General features: G+C 46.9%; 1 protein-coding gene across 4 annotated transcripts in view; it reads right to left on the reverse strand.

The window, feature by feature from the left end:
• The window catches only part of SFSWAP (splicing factor SWAP), an 84,105-nt gene extending 58,054 nt beyond the window's left edge, over window positions 1-26,051 (reverse strand). For 3 of the 4 annotated variants that reach the window (XM_060118468.1, XM_060118467.1, XM_060118469.1), the window contains exons 1-7: window positions 25,696-26,051; window positions 22,982-23,151; window positions 22,269-22,400; window positions 17,755-17,840; window positions 11,601-11,826; window positions 10,540-10,652; window positions 9,458-9,593 (exon numbers count right to left, since the gene is read on the reverse strand). In XM_060118468.1, coding sequence (XP_059974451.1) covers window positions 9,458-9,593; window positions 10,540-10,652; window positions 11,601-11,826; window positions 17,755-17,840; window positions 22,269-22,400; window positions 22,982-23,151; window positions 25,696-25,913 — 1,081 coding nt within the window. In that variant the 5' untranslated portion in view covers window positions 25,914-26,051. Of the gene's footprint in view, window positions 1-9,457; window positions 9,594-10,539; window positions 10,653-11,600; window positions 11,827-17,754; window positions 17,841-22,268; window positions 22,401-22,981; window positions 23,152-25,695 lie in introns of those variants that run through there. The other variant, XM_060118470.1, reaches the window with a different exon arrangement.
• Window positions 26,052-27,132: the final 1,081 nt, after the last annotated feature.

Raw genomic sequence — 27,132 nt, forward strand, 5'->3', positions numbered from 1 at the left:
CTGGACTGGGATAATTTTCGGGAGTTCCTTAAAAACCCCTTCTGGCCACCGTTAGTTCTAGGCAGAGCATTTACCTACTAGCTCTCTATCATACACCATCTATGATACAATTGTGTATCATACACAATTGCAAGGGAAAATTACAGTCAAACCAAAACTCCCTCAAATTCTACATCCACAGTTTTTAAGTAAAAAAATATTATGACCCTGGGACTTCCCTGGTGGCACAGTGGTTAAGAATCTGCCTGCCAATGCAGGGGACATGGGTTCGAGCCCTGGTCTGGGAAGATCCCACATGCCACGGAGCAACTAAGCCCATGTGCCACAACTACTGAGCCTGCGCTCCAGAGCCCGTGTGCCACAACTACTGAAGCCGAGCGCCTAGAGCCCGTGCTCCACAACAAGAGAAGCCACCGCAATGAGAAGCCCACGCACCGCAATGAAGAGTAGCCCCCGCTCGCTGCAACTAGAGAAAGCCCGCGCACAGCAACGAAGACCCAGTGCAGCCAAAAATAAATAAATAAATTTATTTAAAAAATAATATATTATGACCCTCCCTACCCCCCAAATACTTAAAAGCTTTCACCATCTGGATCAGCACATACCGTGTCTAAAAACCTGGGGCTCCCCTCACCACAGTGAATGGCGGTGGCCAACGGCTGTTAAGGGCTCAGGAGCCAGATGCTAGAGAAGACGGAAGCTCAACATGGGCTCACAGTAGCCACCCTGCTTAATTTCCTTCACTGTGACATCCAGACAGCCCTGTGTTTAAGGAAAAAGAATCCTCAAACAAAAGGAGACTTGTTTTGCTGTCACCAAACTGGAAGAGGAAAATCTGAAGACTTCTGTAGTGACACGGAGAATTTCTCACTTGTAAACTCACTGGAAACCACCCAAATGGATCCGTTTTAGATACATGAATGTGTGACTCAGGAACTTTAAGGCCAGTGTTGAAAAGCGACTGCTCTTTTTTTTGGCTTCTCGAGATGCCTTGTCTCCAGCTATTACTTAAAGTCTTCATCAGTGACCCTCAAGCAAAATGACCTGAATTTTTTATACCGTATGGAGGTTTTGGAGGCAAGTTACCTAAGAACAGGCTCTGCGGAGTCCAGGTGGAACAACAGGCAGCTCCAGCGTGAGACCAGGAGCTCAGGGCAGAGCCTCAGGGGTACGGGAGGTGGGAGCCTGCGGCCGGGCTCTGTGCCGTCAGACGTCTCCCCTGGGCTCCCGACTGGGGAAAGGACATCTGCTCCAGGGCAGTTTGGGGATCTCGTGAGAGCAGAGAATGGAGTCTCCAGAGGAGCCGCACTTGGGAGGGACGACAAAGCATCTCAGGGCAGGTGAGAATGGTGTCTAGGAGGGGTGGCCAGTGCTGGGATAACAGGTCTGGATGGAGCTGCCGACCTGAGCGGGGGAAGGTGAAAAGGACAAGGCCCAGCAAGCGAGCCCAGTAAGGAACATGCCGGGCAAACAGCAGAGAACTGAGTCTGGAAGGAAACAGAACCCAAGCCACCTCTGAGTTCTTTGGGCCACGGACAAATCTGGAGAGACAGGAATTCAACTGAGCACAAAGAAAAGGAAGTAAAACTAGTAATGAGATGGAAGGGACCCTGCTGAGCAGGGTCAGGAACTGGGTCTGTGTGCCTGCTTCAGCCCAGCCCGGGAGAGCTCAGGATGGTTTTACATTTTCAAATGGTTCAAAGACAAAACCAAAACAAACCAACAAAACAACATTTCATGATGTAAACATTCTATGAAATTCAAGGTTCGGTGTCCATAAATCAAGTTCTATTAGGGCTCAGCCGCATGCCCTTGTTCCCGATGGTCAGTGCGGCTTTCACGCTCCACCACCACCAGTAGCTGCCACAGAGGCTGCTCGGCTGCCACACTGGAAACGCTTACATCCTTTACAGAAAAGGTCTGCAAACCTGCTGGAGAGTTTAGAAAACAAACTGAGGACCAAAATACCACCATTATCGACTATAAGGAACAGAATAGTCACAGCTGGAAAAAACCAAGTCACCAACCAAGGAGAAGATGGATAGGAAGTGGACGTAATCATGCTGAATGCCAAAGAGAAACAGATTAAAAAAAAAAGAAAAGAAAATGACAGATATGGAAGAAAAAGATGATCCAAAATAAGGAAACTGGTGTCTTTTAAAAGACGTTCAGAGGTATAACAGAAAATAATTTCCTTGAAATGAGAACTGCATCTTTGACTGAAAGGGTATACAGAAAATTCCAGGAAAACTGGGGGCTTTATGCTGATTAAGTTATTAAAATTTAAGGGCAAAGAGAACTCTTTAGGTATCCAGTCAGAAAAAGCAAGCTCTTAAGGGGTGAGGGAGGGAACAGGGAGCTGGCCTCGCCCCTTCCACAGCAACATGCAGCAACGCTCCCAAGTTCCGGGCAAGTGTGACTAAGTGTACTATTCTCTGCCTAGTTGCTACTTATGTCAAAGGGTAGCAGACATTTTCAAACATAAGATCTCAGAGAACAGCACCCAGGAACAACGAATGAAAACCAACCAACTCACTCACTCAACTAGTCGGTGGCAAAAGTCAGCCAACCCAGGTTTCTCTGATGAAGGACCACGTGAGATTCTAGTTTACAAGGTCTCAGAGAAAGAAAATACAACCCAAGTATTTTATACCCAGGCAAGTTTTCCTTTCTACACCAGGGTCACTGGCAGGCACTTTTCAAGAATGCGTGAAATGGGGGCTTCCCTGGTGGCGCAGTAGTTGAGAGTCCGCCTGCCGATGCAGGGGATACGGGTTCGTGCCCCGGTCCGGGAAGATCCCACATGCCGCGGAGCGGCTGAGCCCGTGAGCCATGGCTGCTGAGCCTGTGCATCCGGAGCCTGTGCTCCGCAACGAGAGAGGCCACAACAGTGAGAGGCCCGCGCACCACAAAAAAAAAAAAAAAAAAAAAAGAATGCATGAAATGGAACCCTTGTAAAAACTTACTTGTTTATGAAATTCAAATGACCAAGAAACGAATCAGATAAAGAACTCAGAGATGCTCTGACAAAAAAACTAATCTGTGGAACTCAGACTAACCAACCAGGGAAAAGAACAGAATGTAAATACTATTTTAAACTCTCACAATCAGAACACAGGATTTCTTATAAAAAACCCAGCAGTTAGGGTAGGGGTGAAGGGAAGGCATTTTAATAGCACTGAATTTTCTCTAGCTTCTTAGTTGATTAATAACATCTAAGATAAAAAACATATAGCTCGAAAAAAACCCTACAATTCCAACCTCTCTGATGTTCTCCTTTTAGAATTGAATTCTTGAGGTATGGAAGAAACTTTTAACTGAAGTTCAGGAATTACTTCATTTTGATTACAGTTCTTCAGCTAAATTCAAGTAAAATTATAACGCTTATTTCCACTTTAACACAAATATTTCTATCTATACATCAACTTTTTAATCTATCTTTGCATAAAAATTATCTTTGTATTCTAAAGATATGACCTTTCTTTTTTTCCCCTTTTCCCCACAATATCTCAGTCTTTTTCACTGTGTCCATGATGCTCACTTAATGTTAAAAATGGCTATTTCTGGATGGTGGCATCTTGGGTAGTATTTTTACTTTTTCCCTTTTACTTCTCTTGAATTATAGTACAGCTATTTCTAAAAAAGAGTTTGCAAGGTAAGTAAAGCATTTCAAGGTCATGACTTTGCAGGAAAAAATGCTAAAAACAATAGCAAAACCACATTTTAAAAACTGGGAAGAAGCATGAAAATATCTACTGCAGCCACGTGATGTGGTTTAATTTCACTTAAGCTATTTATAAACCGAAAAGTCAAAAAAACCGAGCTGGCATTTTATTTTAAAAAAACCGCATGCTGTAATAGTGGGTAGTATTTCAGCATTACTGCTTCCGGCATAATTTATTTTATTTATTATGCTTTTTTGCAAGGATTTATAGCTAAATAGCATAAGACAACTAACTAATAACAGAAAACAGCATGAAAGACAGTTCACTGTCAGGCTAATAAATGAGACTGTTTAAGTTTCACATATCTATATTTAAGGAGCTTCCAGAAAAAAATTCTTTTAAAATAAAAATAGGGGCTTCCCTGGTGGCGCACTGGTTGGGAGTCTGCCTGCCGATGCAGGGGACACGGGTTCGTGCCCTGGTCTGGGAGGATCCCACATGCCGCGGAGCGGCTGGGCCCGTGGGCCATGGCCGCTGAGCCTGCGCGTCCGGAGCCTGTGCTCCGCAACGGGAGAGGCCACAGCGGTGAGAGGCCCATGTACCACAAAAAAAAAAAAAAAAAAAAAAAAAGATGCTTTTCTTCCTAGACTGCCAAATCTAGGAAAACCTCTGATCAGCAGAAAGTAAATAACAAGGGACGACTGAGTACATTCTAAGGTGATTATTAAACACCAAGTAATGTAAAAAGACGGAAAAGCTCAGTGACTCCAGCTCCCTGGATGGGCCCCAGCAAGTGGGCTCCCTAGCCTCTGTTTGGGACACAAGCTGTCACAAGGACTGCTTCAGCCTCAACAGGATACAGGGAGAGCTGACAAAACAGTCTTGCCATTAAAATCTCAAAACTGCCAAGAATTAACTCAGGATACGAGTGTTTCAAATGAGCTTCACACAAACCTGCAATTTTTCTGAGAAGGTTCAAAGCAGTACAAATGGCCAGGGAAGGAGTCACCCCCTCACCCTGAACCCTCTTCTAAGCGCACCGCTGGCACCAGTCTCTTACCTGCCCCTCTAGGCTCACACCAAACGCCCCCTTTGGCCCCACCCTCACCCACTGGGAGCCCCAGGCAGAGCCTCCAGCTGCCGCTGTGCCCTAACCCTACTCCACTCGTCCTCCCCGAGGGACACACAGGGCATCTCAGCCTTTGCTGCTCATAAAAGTCATTCTTACAGTGAACATTCTTGTAAGCTCAGTCTTTACACACGTAAGCTCAGTTCTGGGTCAAAGGCCCGCATTTCAGGCTCTGGTCTACGCTGCCAGCTTCCCTCCACAAGTCGAACACTCCCACCAGCAACATGATGTCGACCTTTTTGCCTTCTTTGCTTACGTGACAGCTGAAAAATGGCGTGTCTCCCTTTTATTTAATCTCTATGATTACTAAGAAATTCAAATAGGTATACATGAAACAACATTTTCCACAGCCCAGAAACCTCGATTTTATCCTAAGACTTATACTTTCAACGTGTTCTTGTGTGCCTGCGAATGGATATTTTCCCACCATAACAAAAAGTCTCGGATTCTTCATATATTTGCTGCAGCCTGATTTAAATGAAATGCTGGATTTTATTTTCCACGGAGGTTAGGTTCTAAAGTCAGTAGATACAATGCTATTTTAGTGAGCAGCAAGGGTAAACCTTTAAAAAAATTTTTATGGTCATTTTTACCTTTGTGAATTATTCATACTGCAGTTCATTCTTCTACTGGGCTATAAGTTTTTTTCCTATTTGTCTGTAAAAGCTGTTTCTGTTAGTTTTTTCTGCTTTCTCAACGGTTTTGTTTTTTCCATTAGTTGAATATAATGTCGGTTGGCTTAAAACAGATGATTCTTGTTCTGTTATTTTTGGGCTTCCCTGGTGGCACACTGGTTAAGAATCCACCTGCCAATGCAGGGGACACGGGTTCGAGCTCTGGTCCGGGAAGATCCCACATGCCACGAAGCAACTAAGCCCGTGCGCCACAACTACTGAGCCTGTGCTCTAGAGCCTGCAAGCCACAACTACTGAGCCCGCATGCCACAACTACTGAAGCCCGCGAGCCTAGAGCCCGTGCTCCGCAACAAGAGAAGCCACCGCAATGAGAAGCCTGCACACCACAATGAAGAGTAGCCCCTGCTCGCTGCAACTACAGAAAGCCCGCGTGCAGCAATGAAGACCCAACGCAGCCAAGACTAAGAAAATAAAATAAATTAAAAAAAAAAGTCGTTACTTTCCTGAGAACTCTCACATCTGGCACTTACACCTGGAGGTAGTCTTGCTGTTGGATAAAAGGTGAGGCTCTAATGGGATCTGTTTTCCGAATAGCTTTTCCCCGACACCATGCTTTTCATAAGCCAGTCCTTCCTTGTTTGAACCTGTCTCTGGGGGGCTCACTCACCCCTCCCCTCTGAAGGGCCCCCTGGGTTTGGGCCGGGGAGGCCCCGGAGGCACTAACACGCCAGGCCAGGGCGCTCCTCTTCAGAACGCTGAACCTTTCTGCTTTTACCAGCAGAGTTTTTCACTTAAACTCTTTCTGGTTAAACGTACTGTAATTACGTATTTAATTAAAATTTATGCAAACAGATGAAATCTGAGTGAGAAAAGAGAATTACTGATTCTGTGAAAATGTAACTGAATCCTTTGAAAAGATTGGATAAAACACCAATTGCTTAAAAAACAAAAACAAAACACTGTTGTGGAAACCAAGGAGGGAGAAAGAACTGTGAAAGCCTTGAAGTAAGACCCTGAAAGCCTGGGGTTCTGCTCTTGGGCGCCTGGTGTGCACCTCACCTCACAGGACTCAGGCTGGCTGTGCTGAGCACGTCCGTCAGAGGCAAGGCCGTGGCCCACGTCAGAAGTGGGTCAACAGCAGAACATGTCAGGCACGTATGTACGTAGCATGTTTAGACCTGTTTTAATCACACAGTTTGTGTAAACCACCAATTACTTAGGCCTCCCAAGTACTTCTACTGTAACGTCGCATTTTATTATCTGATGGGCCATGTTGCCTTTATTTGCCTTTTTCAAATGTTTCATATTCTTGCTTGCTATTTTTTAAGATAACCATAGACTCTAATCACAAATAAAAACATCTTTGAGAACCCAAGTACAGGTGTCTGTGTTCATTTCTTCTAGGCATTTTTCTGATCTAGATCCAAATTCTAAGGCCGCCTCTCCCATCCTGTGACTCCCGGATGCTAGATGGGCTGTTGTCATGGCAACCCAAGGGGCCGATCCTGGAGGCAGGGCTCTCAGGGAACATTTTCTCCACTAGGCACAGCCCCTCCCCTCTTCACAAAGCAGCCCGTGCTCAGGTCTCCCACCTACACCACCCATTCACTTCCCACCAGCGTGGAGTCTGGCTTTTGTCCTCCCCATTTTAATGAAACTGCTCTCAATTCCCAGCACGATGCATTTAAATCTGTGTGAAATCTGAAGGACACTTGACGGCCCCTCCCCAGCTTCTGGGCAGAGCTGACCACTGCTGAGCACCGTCTCCACAGAGAAGCTCTGCGACCTCCCTCTGTCCCGCTGCCCAGGTACCCTCCTGCACCCACAGCAGAGGATGGACGCGGGCACCTATGAGTAGCAGCTGGCTTGCCTTACGTTTTGTATTTTTACAAAATATGAATTCACTGCTGACATTTGTAAGTTGAGATGTTTCACCTAAACACGCTAGGTTCCTTGCTTCTCTGGAAAACCCAGAACCTGGTCCCGGCCCTCTGGCATGGCTGAAACCCACGTCTCAGCAGCACACAATCTGTTGGCACCGACTCCCTCCTTCCTCTCCACTGGCCTGGGCACACGTGAGGCTTGCCCTCAACGCAGCGCGTGTCTAGCACCAGGCGTAACCCCCATTCCGCCTCTCCTACTCGTGTCTGTCACTCTTGCACGTGTGAAGGAGAAGGTGACTGTCGAGACAATGATTTCATTGAAGGGAAGAGGTGGTCACTAACTGGTACTCCGCTGCTGGAGCACCTCCGGCTGGGGTCAGGGGTCAGGGAGGGGACCAGGACACCCCACCCATGGACTGGCCTGCAGGGTTTGCATAGAGCAAGGGTGGGATTTCCCCCGTGCGAGAGGCTGCCAAGGGTCACCCTGGCCTCTGGGGCCCCTGATGAGTGGCAGGAGGGACTGAAGTCATGGGGCTCCAGGCTCCCTGGGTACTGCCCACCCCTCTCTTCCTCCAGCCGGCCGTGACTCGGCCCAGGCCGTGGTCAACAATCAGAGCATGGAACCTCGCAGTAAAACCCCGAGTCACGGAGCGGCCTTCCTCGGCTGCTCCCCTGCCCAGTCCTACAGGGTGTGTGGAAACAGAGCCATTACCGACCTCATAGCTAACTGCACGCACACTAGTGACAAGCAGCATGAAAAACCTGATAATGGCCACTCAACCCTGAATTTTTATTCCTTTCCAATGCAAGAAGCTTAATAGCTCTAGAAATCTAGGGGAGGCGCAGGGACACTGCATTCAACTTGTGCAAATTCAAAGACAGGTCTGAAAAGAGAAAGCAAGGAAAAAGGAAGCCAGAGACGTCCCACTCAGTGAGCTTATACCCTGGACTGAGGTAAAGATGGGGGCAGAAGCTCCCGGTCACGCCCAACTCCTGATTCACGGGCTTCACCTGGGCGGGTGGGCTGTCCGTACGGAGAGCCCCGCCGGGAGGCATGAGGAGTGATCTACAAAGCGCTGCAGGGGTTACAGCCCACTCTGACGCCCACTGCACCCCCAGCCCATCGCACCCCCAGCAGGTAAGATGAGACCGCACCAGATCCGCTCTTTGATTTGAACGTTTAAAGAAACTGGATTTAACTTGATTTATGCATTAAAGAAATTATCTGAGTTCTCTAAGAGATTTCTTTAAAGACACATGCATTAAGTTCACTCAAGTAACTGATTTTTGAAGTCTAAAAATGTTAATTTAGCACATCAAAATTACACATTGCATGCCAGTGCCAGACCGGAATTGCAAAAGGACAGAGTTATCATTTTTAACAAAAGCTTCTTCCTGAAGTAACAAAGCAGCTTACATTTTAAAAGGGAATTAACCTCAGGTTGACCCTCCAATCTCTAACTGAGAGTGACAAGCTTTATAAATTCATTGTATCAGGTGTCCCTGTGAAGTAGGCTGAACAGATGAATTCCCGTGGCTTTGCTAAAGGTTCTTCTCATTCAGTATTTAACCTCTGGATAAAATAATTTTAAAAAGACCTGATAATGCGACCAAGGTTAAATACTTTCAAATGATTTCTTGAATAGAACTTCAAGATTTACCTTCTATTAATAATCTTTAAGTAATTAAAGAGAGAAAAGAGTAGCAATCAGCAAGAACAAGCAGGAAGTGTAACCAACCCGAGGTGCACATCAGACCCGTGTCTTTTAGGAAAGCAACCACGGCAAACGGTAGTACAATACATGTCCACCAATGTCCACTTTCCCCGTTCTTCTTAACAGACTCTGACTTTGTTTAGGGCAGCGATGTATCCAGCTGAAAGCCCATTTCCCAGCCTGTGCTGCAGGATGGGAAGACCATGTGAAACTGTTTTCTGCTCTTGCCCTTCCTCTTCATCCTTCCTGGAATGCAGGGCTGATGCTGGTGATAGGGCAGCCATCTTGCCAACGTGAAGGGACAGGCAAAAGGATGAGGCCACATGCTAAGGATGCTTAACACAAACGCTCCTCATGGCACCTCCACTGGACCTGCATACCTGCCCCCGCACCTGACACCCTGCCCGGAGGCGCACAGTGAGGTACTCACAGTCAGTGGTGTACTCCACCTGGGAGGGCTGCACGGCCGTGCCATCTGCCGTGGGTGCAGTGGGGGCAGGACTGTCGGCCTGGGCTTTACGGACCAGTGCCGCAAGGGGGTGATCTGGGTCCACCACCTTCAAAGGCTGCAGAGAGAGAGGGTGCAAGGTCACACCACATCCTGCACTGAGTCACGCAGAACGCTTCTGTGGCAAGAAGGCTCTAGGACGGTGTCTACACTTCAGAAAAACCTCAGCGCACGCATGCACGCGGCACACACGCGCGCACCACACCCACACACATGGGCGGGCGCACAGAGGGAGGCCCTAACGTGGCCGACGAGAGCTCTAGCTGGTTGTGAGTTCCAGAGGAACTGAATGAACAAATCACCTCAATCTTCCTAATGACGTGAAGGAAAAGAAGGAGGGGTGACCAAGATTAGGTTGCTGCTGAGCCAGGTGTGAGCCTCCAAATTCACTCAGAACCTCACACTCTGTCCATCCTTAAAGCAGTTTCTGATTTTTAATCACCAACAGCTTTTCAAGTCCAATCAATCAGCCACACTGCGTGACTGCTGAAATGATGTGCTTAGGTCTGATGGACCCCTGTTTTTTCACATCACAAATGGCACCACGAGTGGTGTGGATTAACTCCTTATAATAAGAATGAAAAGAAAATTTTCCTTTAATTTATGTTTCTCGCTAACACATTATGTTATCCGTGACGGTAACAGACTATTTCAAGCGGCACATAGCCTGGACATCTATGAAATCTAATCCTGTTTTAATAAAACCTGCATGAAAAAGTTATTTTCCAAGTCTTAACCAATGTTTTACTTATTCTAAATATCCCAAATAGTAAAACTATAATAAAATGAAAATAAATTGCTTGTGATTTATAAAATGGGATATGTAAGAAATAAAGGGAGCAAATCCTTTGCCACCAAGCCAAACAAAAAGGCGAGATATACGTCAACGCTAATAAAATTTTAAAAAGCTATTATACAAAGAAATGTCTGCTTAACAATTTTCCAAAGTTAAATGAGCAGTTTCGTCATGGCATAAAGTTACAGCTCAGTAACGAGATGAGAACCTTCATGAGCTCCTCCAGGCGGCTGCACTTCTTGGAAGCGAAGAGGGACGGGTGCAGGTAACTCCCGCCCTCTTCATCGTCGTCATCTTCATTGTCAGAGCTGACCCCCGACTCTGAAAGCAAAACACATGTCAAGACGTCAAGGTACAGATAAATTACATTAAGACCTCAGACGCACACAAAGGCAGAACTATATGCAGCCATTTCTTGGTTATCTGTCCAAAAACCACCTTTGGAAAATATTCCCTATCTTGCTGCCACCCAGGTCGTTCAGCAGAATGACATTTGCTTGTGATTTTACCAAGTGGGATTATAAGCAATAAAGGCAGCGAGAAAGGGGCGTGACCGCAGCCCCGCTGGCACCTTCCCTCTGGCATTTACTAGTCCGGAGCCACTGAGTATTTAAAGTTTGGGGGAAAAAGGCAAAAATCTTACTCATTTATGAAGGTGAAGTAACAGCAAGAGATTTTTTACGAAACTACAGCGAACAAACAAACACGGAGAAGAGGAGGTCTGTAGTGAGATGTGCACAACTGATTTTGAAAATCGTGCTTCGGCTGAAAGAAAACTTCAAGGGCAGACACATGTTCTGTTGTCTCGGAATGTTAGTCAACAGACTTAATTGGTCTTTGTAGTAGGAATTCCAAATTTAGACACTTATAAAAACAACAGCTTAAGGTAGAGTAAAAAAAAGAGAGTAAGATTAGCCACATCATTCTGTGGACTTGTGTAATTTAGCCTCAGGCCCTAACACGGGGTGCACGCTAGAACGATCCACAGAGCACGAGGCTCGCTGTTTTGTCGGTGACATGTTCACCAACCAGGATGAGGGGAAATGTTTCCAACCGACATGGTTATGCTCTGATGGCATCAACATTTAATTCTATGTCACCCATCTATGAAAACGATAATTAAGAATCTAATATATGCTCAGACTTACAGCACAGCAGGTTTACTCCTCGTGCCTTAGTGGCAGGATTTCACATACGTTCAGGAAGTCCTACAGCGCAGACCTCACCCCCTCCCCCAGCCCAACACAGGACAGAAACCGTTTCACATACTCTTTTTCTCTTCACTTTTGTTCTCGGCCAGTACCGTATACCGTCCTTCTTTCATAGCTTTCTGGATGAATTTGTAGTAGGGGTTGAGGTAGTGATCAAAGCGCAGAAAGTCGAATTGAGAGTTTCGGGCCTGTTTGGCTTTCAGCATTATTTCAAACTGTGCGCCCTGCTTGCACACGAAGTTGGCCGTGCGCTCGATGATGGCGTGCATTTTGGCTGTTGGTGGCTGCAAGAGAACACACGCACTCACGTCACCAGCCTGTCCTCTTCTCCACTGCGCGTGTGGCTTAAAACACAGGAATAACCCTGGTTTTACTAGTGACCAGAGACATTTCAATGGGAAGAGCCCAGTTTGAACAGACTGTGGCACTGGCCCCGTTACACGACACTCGGTCAGTTTCTGAATTTTGCAGTATTTTGTGGGGAGAAAACTCACCTGCTGAGGCAGGCCATTCTAGCTTTGTACTGAACCCACAGGAGGCAAGCTTTTCCGCACCAATCAATGTGCTTCCGTATATTGGGGGCACTTAACCAGGGTCCGTGATAGGGTTCAGGGGCGTGTGAATCAATCCTCTGGGGAGCTGTATGCAAATTCTGCACATACACATGCAATATTCTAGGGAGAGGGGTGCATGTTTCAGTAAGCTTCTCAAGGATCTAAGAATCCTTTCTCTTCCCTTTTCCTCAGCAGGGACTACTGTTTAGAGCTTGGAAAACACTATCTTTATACGTCCAAGGAAAGCCGCAGGCTCACGCTCAGCCTGACCTCTCCTCACCCGGTTCCTCCTTCCTACTCCCTGTAAGACTGCCCCGTGGCGCCCGTTCATCAACGCTCCCACTTAAAAGTACAGAGCTCCAGGGACTTCCCTGGTGGCGCAGTGGTTAAGAATCCACCTGCCAGTGCAGTGGACACAGGTTTGATCCCTGGTCTGGGGAAGATTCCACATGCCGCGGAGCAACCGAGCCCGTACGCCACAACTACTGAGCCTGTGCTCTAGAGCCCGCAAGCCACAACTACTGAGCAAGTGTGCCACAACTACTGAAGCCCGAAGGCCTAGAGCCTGTGCTCCGCAACAAGAGAAGCCACTGCAATGAGAAGCGTGCATATCACAATGAAGAGTAGCCCCGGCTCACCACAATTTAGGGAAAGCCTGCGTGCAGGAACAAAGACCCAACGCAGCCAAAAAAAAAAAAAAAAAAAAAAAAAAAAAAAGTACAGAGCTCCAAACTGAGGCCCAGCTACCTGTGGTCTGGCCAGAGCAGAGACGGTTTCACCCACATTTACTGGGCGAGTCATCTGGTTGCCTTGGAGCACGTTCACTACCTGGAACCAGACCCCACCTCTCTCCTGCACGTGCTGCTAAGTTACCTCCGCCACATCATGAGCTGAGCAATTCCTACCCACACAAGGAGCCCCTCGGACCAGAAGCTGGAAGCCACACATCTGAAATACTTTTAATATTAATGAAGAGATTAACACTAGAAAATTACATGCAAATAAAGTGGGTAATTATTCTCATTAATAATGGGCAGTTAAGAACTCAAGATGCTTCCTGTAATTTCAGGGCTGAATCCTTCACAAAATACAAACGCCTTAATTCTCCAATGTAATTCCTGAACTAATGACGTCCTTCACACTTAAACTGGATAAATGTCTATGATTAAAGTCATTTACTGATCCCAGAATACACTAGAGTCCATGCTAAAGGCTCACAGCTGCATCCAAGTGCGGATCCTGGTGCACTTTTCAGTGGCTTTGGCTCAACAGGAAGATTATTTTTTGCATTAGTGTATTCCGTATATATGACAATTATTAATGATCACTTCAGAATAATGATCCTTAAAGGAAAATACAACCCCTCCCGCCGCCCAAGTAGAGATGTTCTCTATTGACCAAACCAAACTGTTGGTCTAAAATTTCTTAAAAGCAGGCCCTCTTATGATGTCACATTATGGCTACAGCAGTCACAGAGCGACGTGTGGGTCATTTTACAAAGCGACGATGATTAGAGAAAAACAAAGCAGCTTATGAGAGTCCTTCAAGATCTGCTACTGAAGCAAGTGGATATAAGATAAACATTTGGTTTGGAGAAAGTCATTCTCTGCTCTCCTTATCATGTAGGTTTTAGAAAAATCCTCTTCTATTTAAGAATATGATTATTCCTACCGTAAGATGGGATTTTAAGGATGTAGCCAACATATAAATATGTATGTGTTACAAAGACTGACTGATCCAGGGGAACATGCTTTTCTAATTTATGGAAGCCTTTCAAGAAAGCAGCTGGGCCCAAGAAGGGGGACTAACACCTCCCAGCATCTCCGAAGTTAACGTGGCTCTAGAAACTCCAGAGGAGGCATCGGGAAATGGGACAACAGTATGTGAGGTCAGAAAGCCTGCACCCATTTTCCAAAGAGCTTTGGAAAATGCTGGAGCTCCGATCCCTGGAGCAGGGTGGGGCTGGGGGCCAGGCTGGGCGGCAGGTGGGGTGAATAGGCGAGGAGCCCCAGGAGCAGCTGGGCTGGCCCTCTCTCCTCCTCTGTGATCAGAGCCCCAAATAATATCAGACTGAGGCACGAACTCAACTGTCAAAACAAAACTATGGAAGTAACAGCAGGAAGTATAGGAAAATATTTAAAAATTGTCAGGGGTGGAAAGGTCTTCTAAGACCAGATTCAAAATCCTGAAGCCAGAAAGGAATATGGTGACATATATGGTGACATATATGACTTCACAAATACCTTTAAATCCTGCACGGAAAGAGGAACAAACAGGTAAAAGACAAAGTGCCAGGAGAACAAAAGTGCACGACACTTACCGGATCAGGGCTTAGCACTCATCATATGTGAAAAGTCCTCACAAACCCCCAAGAAAAGGCAGGACTCCACAGGAACACAGGGGTAAATCATGCTTCTTTTTTCTCCCCACCCCCATCCCATGGCAACACAGCACCTGAACGCAGGGTGAGACTGACACTCTAATCTGAACGACATTCAGTAAAGCGCAACCGCAGTGGCTGGAAGTGCAGGCCTGACCCTTACAGGATGACCTGGGGCGGCTGCTCTCCACGGCTCTGCCCCGTGTCCCCGTCAGAGGTACTGGTGTTGTGAGGACGGAAGATCCGAGCTAACAGAGCGCCTGGCACACAGCACACGCTCAGTGACACTCACTATCTGATGCTGTGATTAACCCACTGGTGCCACCGCGCAGGACCAGGACGGGATTGTACGCTGTATCCTCCCCCCTCTTCCTTCTGTCCATAAAATATGTTAAACAAGCACATTTCCCTTGTAAATACACTCAGACGGGTGTGCCGAGGTCCCCCTAGCTGATCCGAGGGGAACGTGGGGTGTTACAGAACAGGTGGGGGGCTCACGAGACCTCGCGCGCCTCTGGACAGCACTTGTGGAAGCCTCGTTTGGGCTCAGAACTCGGATCTGCGGTGTCTCGGGTGGGTGAGAGGTTCGGCTGAGACGTGCCCTCCACCTTCCCCGCAGCGCAAGACAACACAGCACAGCCAGAGACGGACCTGGGCACGTGTAGAACTCAGGAGGTGACAAAGACAGGCCTTCAGGTCCCTGGGAAAGGGACAGGTAACTGAAAACACAATGTCGGGACAAGTGATGCTGGGCTACATACTCCGGGAGAAAACAGGTCCTTACTTCCCAAGAAACATACCAATGGACAAACAGAGTCACTACGAAAAGCTAAAATAAAGCTGTGAGATCATCTGAGGAGCCGGCGTCTAGGGGCCCAGTGGCACCAGGCGGCCAGCCTCGAGTAAGCGCCGGCATGCAGCTTCCAGGGCGCTGTGACCTCTCACTGCTCCTGACCCTTCGCACGGACCCCCAGAGACCCTGCAGCCATGAGGTTCTCATCCACAAGCCTAGTTTAAAACCTGAGAACCCCTCGAGCACCCGCTCTCTTCACCACCCCCTGCCCCCCCCAGGCAGCAGGCGTCACCTAAACACGAGCCGGCAGTTTCTTGCTTGGTCACCAAGGTGGAACGTACGACGCAAGACACCTGTCTCCTAGACAGTGTCCCCACTAACGTGGACACGACAGTGTGTGATGTACACAACGAATCACAGCCCCGATTCACAGCAATTCTGAAGAATGACACACTGATGCCACCATACAGGAAAAGCTAGCTGTCCACAGGCGACCTGGTAAGCACTTACACACGGTTTCTACACACCGCCGAGATTTCCTACCCCGGGGACCATTTTATATGAACGTCGGGAGAGAGCAGACCACTATACGCCAGGCTTGCTGTGCTCTCCACGGGGTGCACACGCTTTGGGTCCCGGCAGGCCACCACGCAGCCTAGCGGTGCTGACTCTGGGAACATACAGCCATGAAATACTTCAGTAGGAATTAAGGCAACAAAATCTACACCTCTATGTTCATGTTCGCATAAAAGCTTAGCAATGATCTTTCGTACCAAAACTTAATAAGAATCTATATAGTCAACCTTAAATAAAAGCTTTTAGCATTACGTGTGGGTAAGAGAGCAACTGTTTTTAATGCGTCTCTCAGGTAGAATAGCATACTCCAGAAAAAACAGAAATACAATACATAAAAATATATCAATCCCAGTCTCAGAATATCAAATCTTCAGATAACATTTTCAGTTTTAACTGTAGCAAACTGATCAACGGTAGAAACGGGAATCAAACATAAATAGTAATTCTACTTGGCAAAATCCAAATAAATTTTTACCCATATTTGCAAGAAAAGAGAAAGAGAAGGCGAGGATTTATATAAATGAGTAAGTGGAGGAAGGACTGGGTGGAGGCAGGCATTACATTCTGTTATCTCCCATCGTCACAGAAAACCGAAGGGCAAGAACCAGCGGATTCACGCTGCGCTAAATAAGGGAAGTATCACGTGCTAGTGCGGGGAACACAAGAGACTCCTTCTACGAGGAATTTTCAGCATCCACTGTTTATTCAATGATGCTGTAGCAGGACACAATGAAGGAGCTGGAATACCCACGTCCGTGGTGCTTGCAATCCAGTTAGGAAGATGCCAAAGAAAAACCTTTACTCTGAGCACGAATATCCCTTTTCCAAGTATGTACACGCAACACAAATATTTTAAACATCCCTAATGAACATGTAAGAATCCCACAAAGCACAGTGACTCCTGATGGCACAACAGCTAAGACCATGGGTTGGAGGTGCTGCCTGGCACGCACGACCTAACTTCTTCACTTCTCTTCATCTGTGAAAGGGGACAGGACGCTACCTTATAGGCTTACTAGCATTAAGTAAGACTTAGAAAATCCTCACTGGGGACTGTTACAATGTAACCTTGACTGGACATGGCTGGGGCCTGTTACAATGTAACCTTGACTGGACGTGGCTGGGGCCTGTTACAATGTAACCTTGCCTGGACGTGGCTGGGGCCTGTTACAATGTAACCTTGACTGGACGTGGCTGGGGCCTGTTACAATGTAACCTTGACTGGACGTGGCTGGGGCCTGTTACAATGTAACCTTGCCTGGACGTGGCTGGGGCCTGTTACAATGTAACCTTGCCTGGACGTGGCTGAAATAGAGACATGAGACCGGTGGGAACTAGAGACCCAGCTGCAGAGCATGTAGGCCACGAGGATGCGACCCAGGTGTCCCTCCCGAGGGCAGGGGCCACCTGGAGATGCCACAGGTCCCTGGTCATAACGGAGAGGAGACCCAGGTGGACGGTGCCAAGAGAATGTTACGGTGAAGGTCCCTCTCGAGTGCCCACAAAACCACAGCAGCAAAAGGCAGGACACAGTGACGGTACTGAAGCCGCGCTGCCGTGAGCAGGAGGGTGTCTGCATCTAAACGGGGCCAACGGTTTCCTCACCAGAAATTCTGACTGGGTTTTTCCATGCTGGTAAAATCTGGGGATTCAACCATATGGTCTCCGAGAGTGAGCCGGCTCCTCAGGCCCGACGCTCTGGTCTGGTGAGTCTGCTATCATTTCTCCCTTTTTCTTTAGGGGGGAAAGAGGTGGTGTGTGATTTCTTCTCCATTAACTCACAAATAGTTGTAAAGCATTACACACCCAAACTAGAAAGCAACTACGATCGTGGCAGGGTGCTCACACCAGTACTTCCCGATAAGTAGTAACAAAGGTTAACAGTACTGTGACTGAGAAAGACACCTACCAGCTCCACATCAGACGGCACGTTCAGTCCTAAAGGGGCAATGAAAGGCTCCTCGTTTTCCTCCAAATTTTCAGCCTCGTGTTTTTCTGTATAAAAAGAAGACATAGAACTTCAGAACCGTGACCTGCAGAGGAGGCACGCCCACCAGCTGTAAGCCACTACGGGGCCGGGGGGCGCGGGCATGACGGGCCCTTCCCGGTTCCGTCGCACACCATCCCTCCCGGGAACACTTCCGTTCTCTGCTCGTTCCACCACGTGTGGGCGGAATCACTTTACCACACCCCCGAGGGGCTGGGGGTACAGACGCGGCGGCAGCGTGGACTCCCCGGCCGTGGGGAGGGTGCAGCGAGACAAGGCACGTGAGCATTTCCCCCAAAAGGCTCCGCCCTCGGCAGGCACTCAACACACGCCCGGCTCTCCTCCTTCCCAGCCCCTCTGATCTGCTAGGACCACCCTTCAAACTATCGCTGTGGGTCCCCCAGAGCGTCAGGCACAGGACACGGTGCTCAATTCCAAGACAACCACTTTGACCACTGAACTGTAAAACCCCTGCACGTAACTGCCAAGACTTCTCCCCCCAAGCAAACCACCTCTCTTTTCACAAATAATCAGATGTATTTCCAATTCTTCTTCTTCTTTTTTTTTAAAGACGTATTTATTTGTTTATTTATTTAGTTATTTTTTGGGGCTGCATCGGGTCTTAGTTGAAGCTTGCGGGATCTTCCTTTGCGGCGAGCGGGCTTCTCTCTAGTTGCAGTGTGCGGGTTTTCTCTTTTCTAGTTGTGGCGTGCAGGTTCCAGGGTGTGTGGGCTCTGTAGCTGTGGCGCACGGGGTCCAGAGCGCGTGGGCTCTCTCACTGTGGCACACAGGCTCAGTAGTTGGGGCATGGGGGCTTAGTTGCCCTGCGGCATGTGGGATCTTAGTTCCCCGACCAGGGATTGAACCCGCGCCCTGCACTGTAAGGCAGTTCTTTACCACTGGACCCCCAGGGAAGTCCCTCCACTTCTTCTTTAATGGTTCTTTTAATAAACATTTGTCTACTGTATATTAGACAAGGCACTACACATTATAGCTTTCTGAATTCTAAGGTACCTATATACAATTCAATCACTCAGATGATCAATTTAAAAGAATATAGTGAAGTGTACAAAAAATAGTAGAAACCTTGTAAAAGCTAACAGTTTTAAGGAGTTCAACATCTACTTAAGTTTTTCTTTCAAAAAAGATGACATGAAATAAACATTAAATCTTCATCAAAACAAACGTTTCCATCATACATAAGAGTCTCTTGAAGAGATGAACAGTTTCAAGTCTCCTATCAAACCTAACTCTCTGTGAAGCCAAGAGGGAATTTTAAACAGGCTTCACAGTACACAAAGACCTGGGGACTGTAGTCTGATGAGATACAGATTGATTCTAAGTTCCTATTAAGTGAGTCCCACAAGTTCACGTAGCCTCGCTCTCACCCAAGGACTAAAGGCTTACTGTGGCCTGAAAGCTCCCTGTAATCAACAATACCCCCGTTCAGCTCCAGTAACCAAATGACACACTGAACTGGTAGATATTAGAAAACACTGGTTTGCGACATGCCAAGTAACAGCTCAAAATCCTCAGTTTCCTTTGGGAATGAAGCCAAAGGTGTCTCTATAAAAGTACAACTTTTACCGTACCTCCTTAAAATGACAAAGTGATGGAAACTAAGGAAATAGCCTTTCCTTAGTGCTAAGTTGTTCTCAAAAGTAAAGCCATGGGAATCAAAAGAGCTGTTTGGAACAGGTGGGTTACACAGCTTTGCTCTATTCTTATACATACCTTTCTTTACAGAAAAATGGCTTTAGCAGCACAAAATAAAAACCAACCATTGCAATACTAACTCAGATTCAGATAAATTTAAATAACTTTTTCTTGTTTAAAAAAATGGATATGTAATAATGATGAACAACTGAAAATCTAAAGGATGGAACTGGGATGAAAACAGTAAGCTGCAAAAAGGGAAGAGAGAAGTTACACAGAAATAAAGGTGCCATCAAATGCTTCTGTTTAATATCACAAGGTTTTAAGGCGCTAAAGACGCCCAGACAACGCAGTCATCCCTCAGTATCCGCAGGGGAAACCAAACTCCGTGGAGGCTTAAGTCCCACAGCTGACCCACTGTACCCGTGGTTCCACATCTGTGGATTCAACCAACAGTGCAGCACTGTTTTATCGGAAAAAAAAAATCTGAGAATGAGTAGACCTGCACAGTGCACACCTGTGTTGTTCAAGGGTCAACCGCATAGTAATTCTGGAAATCAAGGAATATTTAGACATGTTGGTGACTCCGGAAAACAAACAAAAATTAAATTTTCAAATTTTAAGATAATGCAGCAGTAAAGTAAAATTTGGTTGTTAGTGGTACTGGGTACCAAATACCCAACATTTTGAATTCCATCTAAAAACCGTGTGTGTGTATAGCTACACATACACGTATGTATATGTTTGCGTGCATGTGTACATGTTATTTATATATGTGGCATTTTATTTATATTAGTGTATATTAAACATAAAGTGTCAAGCTGTAAGGTTTACATGGGCCCAACTTCCACTAAAAAGTTAATCAGCACACAAAGCAAAGTTCTGAGGATGTGATTACAGAAAGAAACAACATTTTAAATACAGAGAACTTTACGTTAAAGAGAAAACATACTAAAACTTGGAAGAGAAACCAAGTCACGTGGAAGTTCTTAAAATGCCATAATCGTAACAAAGTTCAGCATCAGTCAGCCCAATAATGACGCCACGACAAGTGCCCGTCACCTAGAACGGGGGCTGGCAACCTCTGTCTATAAAATGCCAGACAGTAAGTATTCCTGGCTCTTCGGGCCACGCAGTCTCCGTCTCATCTACTCAACTCTGCCACTGAAGTGCAAAAGCCACACAGACAAAACATGAACCAATGAGTACAGCTGTTCCAATAAAACCCCACAGAAACGTGCCAGCTGGGCCTCGGTCATAGTTTGCTGATCCCTAATCTGAAATGTTAAGGAATGATTATTGTACATTTTTCCAAAGATAGTCGATGGACCTTGCAAAAGACACCTGGGCTCTATAAATCTCAATTCTTCACTTGTGAAATGGTGGCAGTATGCATTCCTTCCTTCTGATCAAACACTAGATATTTAAAGCAGACATAACGTATATGGTTCAGACACAACAATAAAATAGGAACTATTCAGCATCCCAAAGTGGATGAATTATTTTGGATAAAGGAACGAGTGTATACTTCTTAAACCTGCAAGAACATGTCTACCGCACCCTAACTTCTGAGGTATGGTCAGATCCAAAAGTCAACGGAAAAAGGTGTTTAATACCTTAACCACGCTTTAACTCAATATGGTTAAAATTACACCTGGAAAAACTCTTTAGAAGCTCACAGAACAGAGCTGTGCAACAGTGATTCTTATGTCCATCAAGTAATGAGCAGAAGGAAAGGACGGGCAACAAGGCAAGTGTCTGTCCTGCTCTCCCAGGATCACGGCCCCGGTGAGGGGCCGGGAGAACCCCAGTGCAGCTGCACCGTGCAGGGCAGACAGCACTTTAATATTAAACTGCTGTAGTACTTCATACGTGTCAGGAGGTTTGTTACTTAAGGAGAAAACGATCAAGTCCCACATCACAGGTTCAGTTAGCGCGAAAGTTAAATCCCTCTGTGATGTGATTCCTGTTCATTATTCTGAACATCTGAATAGGTTTCTGAAGTTCTCCTTCTCTTTAAACAGAATACCATGAATAGAGGGATCCACCCTTAATAATTATCGTTACCGATAAATCATGACTGATCAGTATGCAGGGCTGTAATAAAGGTGCTCTCAGGTCTTACCAAAGTGACTACGGACGTTTGTTCCTGAACTGCATGGGTCTGGATTTTCTAATAGCACTATTTTTTTTTTTAAATAAATATTCCAAGTTAATCCAGAAAGGCATAAATTTAAAACCTTTAATTCTATGTAAACATTATTTTAAAATACCATGGAAAGTCTATATCCTAGGGCCTACTGAGCCTAAGCAGGACATACTTTGCTGTTTTCTGTTCGGTAACAACTGACTCCACAGGCGTCCTTCCACTGGACATCGGCCACTATTTCAGTCGTGGAGGGGATGTGAGGGGCAGGCTAGCAGGAGGGTGGTTAATGCCTGTCCTTTCAATGCCCCAAGAGCAAGTCACTGCAGATTTCAACACATATATTGTCTATCCAGAAACAAAGAATCCAGGGTGAGTAACTTCCTATTCCCTGAATCCAAAAGAAATAAAGGAAAGGCACGCAGATCCTAGACAGCTACTGCAGTCTGCGTTCACTCTCCATCTCCATTGACAATTCATCTTCTGGTCCTTAGCTTTGTTTTACCCTAACACCAATCATGTTCTCCCTCTGTCCCAGTGACACTGTGATTACTGCGTGCCCGTATCGTGCTGGGGAGCCTCTACCGCTGCACGTGGCACCTGCCCAGCGTCATCGCCCCGGGCAGCCGCCCACCTCTCTGTTTGGAAGGCTCCTCTTCCTCTGTCGGCTCGGACGGGTCATAGTAATCACTGCCGTACGTGAATCCCACTGCATTATAGCTCCCGTCCTCCGCCAGCGCTTCGCTCAGCCGCTTGTATTCTTCCTCTTGAATAAAAATGAGAATTATGTTAACAAAAATAGAAATTTACTGAGAAAAATTTTATATATTTCTAAAGTTGTAGCTATCAGTAAAGCATACAGCACACTTTTTCCAACCTCTTTTTGAGGCAAAAATGTTTCTAAAAATTCACACTTCATATCTATCAATATGTACTTTTGCCAGTACATGTTTACCACAGACAGCAGAATACATGTCTTTTGTGGAAAATTTCTTCCTGCTGAGAAATTTGGGGATTAAGAACTGTATTAAAGATTGTTAAGGCAAAGACAAGAACATCAATTTTAATTTATACGATACTGTTAAAGAAGAACAGTTAAAGAGTTTGGTTTTTGTTTTTTCAAATCCCAGTCTGCCCTCAAAAGCTGGGAAAATTCTTTGTGGCTCTATATATAAACTATCCTGAGGTCCTCTCAGAACGCAAAGACTCCTGTTTTTCCAATCCACTGGGTACTGTCAAGATAATATCAGAAAGAGTGAGTATAAAAAAATGAATGGGAGTAAATTTTTAAATACTTAAAAAATTTTAAAGAGTTTGTTGCTTAAATAAGGTTTTCTTGAGCAGTACCTTGCCTTGCCTCTTCCTCAAGCAAGTCCGTATGCAAGGCTAAATACCTCTCTTCATCACACAGGGCCTCTATTCGTGCCTCCTCTTCAGAGAGCTGGTAATCTCTGTTCCATGTGGAATACTCAGCATCGCACTCAGAAAGGTCATGCAGGTGACCACGCCCATCATATCTGTAATATGAACATGCTGGTCAATGGAAAGAAATTAACGTCTGGGTTGGTTTGTGTGGGATGTTTTATACATATACTTACCGATTAAGATAAAGAAATAAAAATAGGAAAACAAACATACAAACTCTTCTCAGATTTATATTTAATTTGGCTAGTCATAGCTCACCTACTTTTAAGCTCAAGTTATCTTAACAAAGTCTAAACTCCTTTCTGCAATATGATAAAACTTATAATTAAAGGTAAACAATCCTTTAATAGCTTAAAATGGTATCCACTTCAGTGGCAGTTCTTACCGTGTATGGTTTGGTTAACCATTCAATGCCATTTGCAAAAAAAATTAAAAATTAAAAAAAAAATTTTTTCTGAAAAGTCAAATATCATAGCTTACATTCACACAAACCGGATACATAAATACCTATCCGTAAGAACCAAACGGTGGAAATTTCCTCGCTTCCTTCTGCTAGTCCCGAACTCTCAGGAGAGATCTTCACCAAAGAAACTTGCGTCCATTGGAGGTAAAATCTTGGCTAGGCTCGCCCCCTAGCCACTTGGCTGAGGAAATAAGTGCTGGGTTATGTGATAGAGAGACACACATACATAGGAACAGTGACATATACGTGCAGTTTAAGGAGCTTCACTCGAAACAGAGCAAAACTATTAGGAGACGCAGGATCATTATTTCCTTCCAGACTTTATGCCCCCAAGATATAACATACATGAAGACGCATCCACGCGTACTTGCGTGGACCAATAGATACTTCAGCCAAATTAAGAAGAACACTTTCTGCCACGCTTTTAACACAGAAGATTCAATGAAGAGGCTTTCATGTGCACCTTTCAGATAATGAGTGAATTAGTAAATTTCACTTAAAACACTCAGATTTAGGGTTGCAAAAACCAATGTAGAAAGACAAACAAAAGTCTGCTTAATTTTTTAATGCTGACTTTTGTAATGAGGACCAGAAAATACTACAGGTAAAAAAAAGACATTTACAAGAAAAAAAGGCCAAAAATTTCAGGGTAGCCAAGTTATTGCATTTTATTAAATTTCAAAATTATGTTTACTATGCTGTAAACCTCCTTAACTTACAGATGTAGATCATTATTTTAAAATATTACACATGTACATGTGTAGTGTTTGCTCCCCACTGGTTTTGGAAGACCTAACTCACATCATATACAGAATGATATGGAAAACTGTATAAAAAGCTCAGACTTCCTCCCTTATCAAACTTTAATAATAAATACCGCAAGTAACACTTTGGAAAAGGAAGCTGCCTGACAGCTCAGGCAGCATGATTCAATAGGAACCATGGTTTAAAGGCACAGCATGCTTGAGCAGAGCATGGGGGCCCTCAGGTCCAGACCTGAGCTGGCCACCCTCCGTCCATGAGTCCTTCTTGTCTAGATCTAACTCCAAATGGAAACGTCGGGGATGGAAAAAGGCGTCTGGTCATTAATGTGTCCATTCTGGCCAGCTCAGAGGTCATCCCTACAGTCATGCTCCAGGGCTCTGCAGAATCCAGTTTTAATTGTCTCAAACGATGGGCTTCCTTCACTCGGAGACTATTCCACAGTCTAATGGTTGGTCACGGTTACTTTTCAGTCCGGGCCCCAGAAGCAGAGTTGCCAAATTGGCAAAAACCAAACCGACAAACAAAAATCCCAAGGAGAAGGAAAGAGGGACTGAAAACTTGGGAGGGGAGGAGCGCAAACAACCTACATCACGTAAGGTCATCCTTTCCAAACCAAACACCTTTAGAAATCCAATCCCGGGAGCCCTCTGCCCAAAGTGACGAAACACCCTCCAGGGTGATTACCTAAAGCACCTTTGATTTGAAAAGAACACATCTGTATCCCAGCCCCACCCTTCAGTTTTAAGAGACAGTGAAACCAGCCCTAAGAACGCTACCTATAAGAGCAAGGCCAGTGTCTGCACGAAGTCAACTGGCCTCCAACTGATTGGCAACTTCACCCTCGGCCTGAATCTGTCAAACTCATGGGATTAACACAGGATGGGGGAGGAGTCGGGGAGAGTCAAATGTCAAGCCGGCAAAATACGCGCGCTCCACAGAGAGCGCTGGGGGTACGACAGGTTCAAAGCCAACTCAGGGGACCCAAGAGGTATCTAATTGCGGCATCAAGCTTGCGGCGTTTCGGGCTGCCCTCCCACCCACACCGAGCTATGGGAGCGCGGAGGGCCCCAGAGCGCCGGTGAGGAGAGGCCCAGGGCCCGGGCAGCTTCCACTGCCCGGAGTGGCAACTGCAACCCAGCGACAAGAGAGGTCGCGAGGGGCTGCGGGGGCAGAGACGATCCCTCCGGCGACAGACGCGACACGCAGCTCCAGCCAGGGCCTTAGGGCCGGTTTCACCGTCCCCCTCCCCCCGAAAACCAGGGGGATGTGGGGACAGGGGAGTGGGTGTCCCCCCGGATCCCTGATGGCTCCAGAAAACCCCTTTCCAGTCCTGGCCATCAAGTCAACATCAGACGAAATCAAGCGGGCGAGGGACGGGGAGGACCGGCGGGTGGGGGGAGGAACCGACCTGTCGATGAGGATCTTGTGGTCCCCCATCCAGGGGATGAGGTGCTGTCCCTGCTCCTGGGCCAAGGCCCGCTCGTCGTCTCGGAACAGCTTGCAGGCATAGCCGAAGACCAGCAGCTCCACTCGGTTCCCCCCACCGCCGGCACCGCCCGGCCCGGCCTCCTCCTTCGCGCCGCTTTTCCTCTCGGTTTTGGCGCGGCCTCCGGTCGCGCCGTACATGACAGCGTCCCCGGCGTCCAGGCTGGTTCTCTTCTGCGCCGCGACGATGTCCCCGATGTCTCCGCCTGGCCTACCCGCTCAGTCAAACGCGCCGCATCCCGGCCCCAACCTCTACACCGCCGCCATAGCGGGCAACAAAATGGAGGAAGCGCAACTTCCGGCGAGGGGCGGCCCTACTTCCAACGAGCAGGTCCTGCAGATTCGCCACTCCCGCGGCAGTTTGAGCCGCTAGAAAAGATTTGGCTTTAGCCTTTCGTATTCGGAGGCGCCGCCACGTTAGGGGCTGCAGTTATCAGAGGGGAGCGTGTTTTTCATGTTGATTTTTCTCCGGTGGCCGCCCAGGGCAGTGGCGAAAGCGCAGCTTTGGATCGCGCGCTGCCCGCACCCTGGCCCTTCCCGGCTCTGGGCGGAAGGAGCGCGGGTGCTTCGTGGGCCGAGTGCGCGGCTCGGTGGGGGCGGATGTACTTTTCCTGGGCGAGGTTTCCTCTTGGCTGCCGCCTGGGCCGGGGGGCAGTGGGGTCGGGTGCTTTGGAGTCGGGGGGCCGTGGGGTCGGGTGTTCTGGGGCCGGCACTCTGAGGCCCGGGGGTTGGCTGACAGGCTGTGCCCTGGGATGGGTCGCATGGCCTTCTGGTGCCCTGGTTTGTTTTCGGTCCTGGGGGTCACGACCCTCGTCTCGCGTACCACGGAAGGTTTCCTTAGCGGGTGTCAAAGAGCTTAGTAAACCGGGAAGCCCTTCGCGGTGACGGACTTGGGGGTCCTGGGACCCATGTGGGAGAAAAGTGGTTGGGGGCGCTGGTGGCGACCCCGTTTGCGGAGACCTGTCACTTGCATGCGGGGTGACTTTGCTTTGTTTTGTTTTGTTTCTTATTCTATTTATTTAGTTTATTGGTACAACCCCTTTTTAAAACCGTCGCTATCTAGTGAAGGTCAACATTCTTACCAATACCCAGCAGTTCACTTGTCTTACCTGATATCCGAAGACCTGCAGGAGACCTGGACTCAAGTGTTTATAGCAACTTTTTGTTTCATTTTAAATATCTTTACTGGAGCATAATTGCTTTACAATGGTGTGTTAGTTTCTGCTGTATAACAAAGTGAATCAGCTACTCGTATACATATATCCCCATATCCCCTCCCTCTTGCGTCTCCCTCCCTCCCTCCCTATCCCACCCCTCCAGGGGGTCACAAAGCACCGCGTTAATCTCCCTGTGCTATGCG

Source organism: Mesoplodon densirostris, chromosome 15 (genome assembly GCF_025265405.1).
Source record: "Mesoplodon densirostris isolate mMesDen1 chromosome 15, mMesDen1 primary haplotype, whole genome shotgun sequence".
NCBI lineage: Eukaryota > Metazoa > Chordata > Mammalia > Artiodactyla > Ziphiidae > Mesoplodon > Mesoplodon densirostris.